At 37.1% G+C, this 6,922-nt stretch overlaps 1 protein-coding gene across 1 annotated transcript; it reads left to right on the top strand.

Annotated features, from left to right (window-relative positions):
• Window positions 1-1,597: 1,597 nt before the first annotated feature.
• Window positions 1,598-2,705, top strand: LOC119084680 (cuticle protein 8-like). Its single transcript, XM_037194760.1, has 3 exons — window positions 1,598-1,732; window positions 1,869-2,010; window positions 2,076-2,705. The coding sequence occupies exons 1-3, from the start codon at window positions 1,721-1,723 to the stop codon at window positions 2,603-2,605; spliced, it is 684 nt and encodes a 227-aa protein (XP_037050655.1). The 5' UTR covers window positions 1,598-1,720; the 3' UTR covers window positions 2,606-2,705.
• The last annotated feature ends 4,217 nt before the right edge of the window (window positions 2,706-6,922 follow it).

Here is a 6,922-nt window from a genome sequence, read left to right as displayed (position 1 = left end):
CGTCTGCTTCGAATTCCATCAATTACACACGGCATCGTAATCCTATAAGCCCCTTCGTACTTCGTACGGGGCTAAAAATCCATTGGAAAATGCGTTTTCAGGCTACGTTTCAAAAGAATCCCTCCAAACATTCAAAAAGGAGCTATTCCTTCACCCAAAGAAAAAATGGTTAGACTTCTGTAGCACTGTACAACGTTGCCGATGTAACAGCAATGAAAGGAAATCCACCGTTATAATAATCTATTAATAACTACAAAGTGCAATGGACTTTGTGAAATGCAATCGACCAAGTACCGCGTTTGGGTTAAGATATGGTATTAATGTCGCAACAGTAGCACTAGAAAATAAAATGAAACGTTTAACCAAAAGCACTTCATTTGAGAATCACAAATTTCAATTTTATTCCAATTAAATCTGATAGCTTGTTCGTTTGCAAATCGTAATAAATTATCATATCAAATTCAAAATCATTTCAGAAAAAGAATTTTTTGTAATAAACTGAAAACGAGAGTAAAAATTTGCAAAAAAAAATAAAAAAATTAATTCTACCAAAGAGCTTGTTGCGAATAATTACGCGTATATGTATGAGAAAACCAGCTTTATTAGCTTTTACAAAAATATTAATTGACTTTACATGATAACCACTTAATAATAATATCAAAACAACATCTTAATAAATCCCAACAAAAATTGGAAAGAAGAAAAAAAATGCTCCAGTTATTAGCTACAGTGTAGATAATATTATTCAATACGGTACGAAACGGTTCCATACCATATAAATGTCTGTCGATCTACAAGAAATATGCAAGAAATTAAATTTCACTATCACTTGTTACCGCATTTATTACTAAACCTTCTTTGTAACATGCATATGGTCATATACTCCGATCAACTAACTTACATTTTAAATGTATATCAAGCTTGTAACTGGTTTATTGACTTACTTTTTACTCTCAAAACATTTTCTTGGCGGTAATTCGAGTCGTTTTAGGCATACCACATTTTACATACACTTTGTACGTATATCGTATATATACGTATATATCGCGCTCCTATAGGTACTTTAATTGCCATGTGTTCTTACGGATTATGTCAGAGATCTACACGACCGTATACCATTCGATCAGAGTGGTTCGCTGCGACCTTGTTGCCAGATTCACGTAACTTAAATCGATAGCCCGCCGAAAAATTCTCTTTCATTTCAATTATACGATGTATTTATACATACCAATCGCATACTAAATGTATATATGTTGAAGAGTACTGAAGAACCGAACTCAATACCATGATCCAAAATGTATGCGGCCGTTTGTTTTTTTCTTACACCGCGAAGACCTACACACAACACCTCATGCAATGCGAATGATCAATATCCATTGAATTATTATTGATGTTGTCAGACGAGGTGAAAAGTAAATGTGCCAGGTCGATCAATTTTTGGCAAAAGTTTCAAGTTGACTGTGTGTGTGTGTGTGTATGGCTTTGTGTGTAAATGCAAGATGAAATGCCTTAGGGTACGTTGAAATGTATGAGGTGTGCCGTCTTAACGAAAAAAAAAAACTTTAATAATAATAATAAGAATAACAATTCGCGAATACCACCAGGCAATTTTCGAGATGAATATGATCGACGATTTTTGCGTATATAAACCGTTGAAGATATTCTCAAAAATCGTAGTTCGCATCGTACAGTTTAACGAGAAACAACTTCTTAATTCGCCATGGCATTCAAAGTAAGGCAAAGGATTATTTGGATTACCATACCATTCAGTTCAGTGATCATTGAAATGTTTAATTGAAAACAAATTTTCGTGTGACCTGTGTGCTTTGAAATAATTTTACTAAAATGTTCTTGTTCTTGTCGTTCAGTTCATCGCTGTGCTCGCCTTCGTGGCCGTAGCTAGTGCCCAACATCACTATTCCCATGGTGGCCATAACTACGAAGCTGCCCCAGTCTACCACGCAGCTCCAGTACACTATGCTGCTCCAGCTGTAGTCAAATCTTCCCCAGGTAGAACATTATAGACGAAAAATGTCTCTAAAGCCCTTCTCTAATGTCCAAAAATTCCAAAATAGTCTACCATGCTGCCCCAGTTGTCAAGACTGTTGCTGCCCCAGTCTACAAACATGTTGAAGTTGAACATGAAGCTCCACCAAAATACGATTTCAGCTACTCCGTCCATGACACCCAAACCGGTGACATCAAGCAACAACAGGAAAGCCGTGACGGAGATGTTGTCCATGGATCTTACAGCCTCTACGATGCTGATGGTCATCACCGTGTTGTCGAATACACCGCCGATGACCACAACGGATTCAACGCAGTTGTCCGACGTGACCCAACCGACCACAAAGTCGTAGCCGCCCCAGTACACAAAGTCGTTGCACCAGTACACAAATACGTTGCTGCCCCACAAGTCTACCACGCTGAACCTCAACAAGTCTACCATCATCAAGCTCCAGTTGCTCACTACACCGCTCCAGTTGTAGCTAAAGTAGTTGCTCCAGTTGCCCACTACGCCGCTCCAGTAGCTAAAATCGCTGAATACAGCCATGATGCCGCTCATGTCTCATACAACGATCACTCATCCAACTACCATTACTAGGTCAATGTTTGTTGTTTAGATAAACGAAACTTAATTTATTGAACGGAATAACATCCAATGTAAATATACAAGAAAAAAAGTAGATGAAATTTTAAAGAAATTTTTTATTGTTTTACTGTTTTCACCAACTACTCAAACCTCAAACTCAAATAAATCACCTAAGTCTATATCTGACAAAGTAACCGATTTTTATGGTTCTGTCATCTGTTATTGATAAAGACGACAAAATTAACGAAGAGCTCTGCCAAATACAGTATTTTATACAGACAAATTAATGTTAAAACCATTGAAGTAAAAGATTTATATTTCAATCAAAATTCAAAATTCTTAAATCAAAAGAAGTAATAGACTAAAATAAGACCGCAGTGACTACTGCAATGAGTAAAATGAAATATGTATAATACTGCAGACCAATAACATCTCTAGCAAAGAAACTTCGTTTTGACGCTGTCAAAATACCGCCTTATTCCTTTGTTTGAAGAATCATGCGAGAGAATTGTGCTGACGCGTGAAACATTCGCGTTTCATACTCGAGGGATGTGTAAACCGTAGCCACGTATTTCTGTGGTTTGAATACATTGCAGATTCTGCGATATATTCAGAAAATGTTGCAAGTAATGAAAAGATCATATTTCTTAACCTCTTTAAGACCACGGTTTGAAACCTATGCCAAATTGTTGCATTAACCGATTGGAAAAACATTTGTTCTACAACTATCGAACGATAGCAAGGCTAGAACAAGCCCTAGTGTATATCTCCGCAGTCACACATCGTAGAAAGTCGAAATTGGTTTCAAAATGAAGGTATTCAAGCCGAATATGGAATGCAATACCATAATGTTTTCTCAATGTGGTAATAGATACATCAATACCAGTATTTTCGGTATTAAAAAGATCAAATGAAACCATGAATTTCTCAACAACAAAAAAACATTTCTACGAAGAATTTTCAGTAAAATTCATCTATTTAATGATTCTAAAAAGAGTATGAGTGTTTCTAGGACATTCTGTCAAGTACTACTGTCGACATCGCCTGATGAGAAATGGTATTTTTGAACTGCATTTTAATGTAAAACGTCGAAAGACGTATTGGAATTTTTTCTCAGATCGAAACAGTGGTCAAGCGTCCTACCATTTGTTCGACATCATGCCTGTCTCATGGCACGGATTCGTTCTTGATGTAGTGAATGCTTAGCATTCGACGTTAACCTATATAATGATGATTGGTTCATTTTTGGCTTAACACATTCAACAAATGTAGATATATTGCACTTCGTATCTATTCGATAGTATCTATAGAAGAATCAAACCACCGTCGTCTTGTACTTCTTATGAAAGTTTGAAAAAACTTTCTTAAGTTTCACATCATATGAGACACAAATTTTTTTTTTTTTTTTACATTTATTTATTTATTCAAAGCGAAAAAAAAGACTGCTCGCATACGGCGCAGTCAATAAAAAAAAACGATCTTTTCAATCAACAAATATTACAATAAATAAAAATCATCCGCTCTATTACTTCCTAAAGTTCCAAGAATACATGCCGCATTGCCTCTTTGTATAGCAATAGAAATTTTCTGCAACAGATAATCTTTGGAACGTGGCTCCCCTGATGCTCTCTTCATCAACGATCCCAACTTGTCAATAAATTTCCTTGTTTCTGGACCCATGCAACCTAATGATTCAAAGGCAAGGGGGGTAAATAAATAGTTTTCTTTAAGACGTATATAATGATTATGCTTAAATCTCTCCGCTTTATCTGCAATAGACCCTGCTTTCTTAGAGGATTCACTGATGTATGAAGGAGCCAAAGTATCACGTATTGTTACATCCCATAAAAGTGATTTTCCATGACTCCACGGAACTACTGTCATACCATCAGGTCTTTTACCGTCGTCTCTAGAAATACCAGGTGGTTGCAAAATATTGGGAAATCCTGCAGAGGAAAATGCATGACCAAAAACATTATTGACAGAATCGTGTTTAGCAATAATCCCTATCTTTAATTTGCACGATAAACCATGCAAACCGTCCTTCTTAACCACAGCACCACAATTACACTTGTACTCTTCACACAACTGGGATCCTAAACGAAGACCAACAGCAATTCTCGCTGCATTGTTATCTAATAGTAAACCTAGTTGACTCGATGGGACAACCTGCAGCCACTTTGAAGATTCTTTTGTAGATGACGCAAGTAGTCTAGCACGAGTAACAGGTTCACTAGAATCTAACATCTCGCTAAAACTGCTCCTAATCACCGGTAGGTCCCAGTTTCGTTGCACCTTTCTCATTTCATCATTATCTGGAATAAAATCATTAGGAATGGTATCTACTATGCTTGAAATGTCATCATCAATTATTCGCAAATTAAATTTACTCAAAATTTCATTCGACAAATCAGATGATGAATACACAGATGACAGATAGGCAGGCATTGCCAAGTCTTCAACTTTCCGAATCCCCAATCCACCAAAAACTAAAGGAAGAGAAGCTTGATCCCAAGCAAAATCTGACAACCTAACATTCGTAATCGCCTCAAGCGTAGAACGGAAAATCTCGTCAACACTTTTCAAACGATCGCGCAGCGAAAAAGTCCTGCAAGTACGCAACAAATAACTAAACCTACAGCTCCCTAAAGACTTCCTAAAAATGCACAAAGCCGGATGAACATCCATTAATTTCAAACGGTCGCACATTATTCTCAACGATTCAACCTTGGAAGAAAAAACCCTCTCTAAACCTGACTCAAAAATCGGAGACCCTAATATCTCAAGAAAAGACTCATCAACTCTCCTGATACCTGGCAACAATGCTGATATATCAGCATACATCCTAGCTTCGTCTTCACTCGAAGCATTAACAAAAAAAACCTCACATTTCTTTGTATTCAGCGGTAAACCAGACAAAACACAAAAATCTAAAACTCTCCTAATATCGGCAAGTATCACTGATAATTTATCAGCAATCGTTCCGTCATCTAAATACCAACCATTAAGCCTAGAAGAAAGAGAGTGCGTCATTCTCATAATACCAATACAAAAACCAGGGGGACCCATTGGATCACCTTGTTGGTATCCTCTTCTTGACAGCAAGACCTCATCAAGATAATAGAGATTAGAGAAATGACTATAAGCCTGCTGCAACAAAGGAAGCAATTCTGGGCACACATCCCTAACTTCACCTAACATAAACTTCCTAAACAACATATTAAAAGCATTCCCAAAATCAAACTTAACCAACGCCATAGGTTCTTCATGTTCAGCTGTACAGAAACTACGTACTGCATGAACCAGAGCCTCAGCACCCCCTTTTACACCAAACCCAAACTGAAAAGGCTTCAATTTTTCAACTAAACTATCTCTAACATTAAAACACGCAACTTTACCTGTCAAACGCCTCCAAACGATTCCAACCGCTATAGGTCTCACATCGTCCTCGCCTTTCATAAGCGCGGTCAACGAAGCTCCAAAAAACACCTTAGTTATATCCCTCTGAACCTTACCATACTTAACAACATCAATCAATGAAGCTGTCGCCCTCAACAAACGGTTCGCAGAATCACCACAAGTAAAAGAAGTTAAATCTTTTAAGATTTGAGACACAAAACTTTGTTTAGCCTTTGTGGTGGCTCAACCACAAGACCGCCACGAGTCTGCAAGAAAGTGAAGAATTGGAATTTCATTTCGATTAAGATTCGCCATACTTGTTCGTGTGCAAATTAATAGTGTTCCTCGAGCAACAAGTACCACTGTCGCCGTGGCCCGATGAGAAATGGTATTTTTGAACTGCATTTTAATGCAAAACATCGAAAGACGTATTGAATTTTCTCTCAGATCGAAACAGTGGTCAAGCGTCCCACTATGGGTTTCTACTATGAACATGAACGGAACCATGGTTCAGTGCACTTTTCTGGAAGGTGCTGAGAAAAAGAAAACAAAATGTGTTGAGGACGTTTTTTCTTTGAAAGAGATGATAACAGTAGCTCTTTCTCAGCTTGAACTTAAAGATATACTTGGTGATGTGATAAAATTTTTGCAGAAAATTAATGGGATATTTGTCACTTATGCTCAGCAAAATGAATAATGGAATTAAAAAATCAAATTCTCGTGCTTGGCCTGAAGTAAAATTTAAGAAAGTTTCACGACATGGATTTCGTCTTTATTTCTATAGCAAGAACTGATACGAGTTAACGAGTATATTAACGAAAAAAAACTTTTTGAAAGAAATCTATCGCTACAAAATTTAAAATTCTTCCAGCGATTTTTATCATTCCATGCACGACTAGCGATCTCTATGGCTCAGGCTTCAGTGAACCG

The sequence above is a fragment of the Bradysia coprophila genome, unplaced genomic scaffold (assembly GCF_014529535.1).
Source record: "Bradysia coprophila strain Holo2 unplaced genomic scaffold, BU_Bcop_v1 contig_87, whole genome shotgun sequence".
Taxonomy (NCBI): domain Eukaryota; kingdom Metazoa; phylum Arthropoda; class Insecta; order Diptera; family Sciaridae; genus Bradysia; species Bradysia coprophila.
The sequence above is the reverse complement of the archived record's forward strand: the minus strand, read 5'-3'. Positions and strand labels throughout refer to the sequence as shown.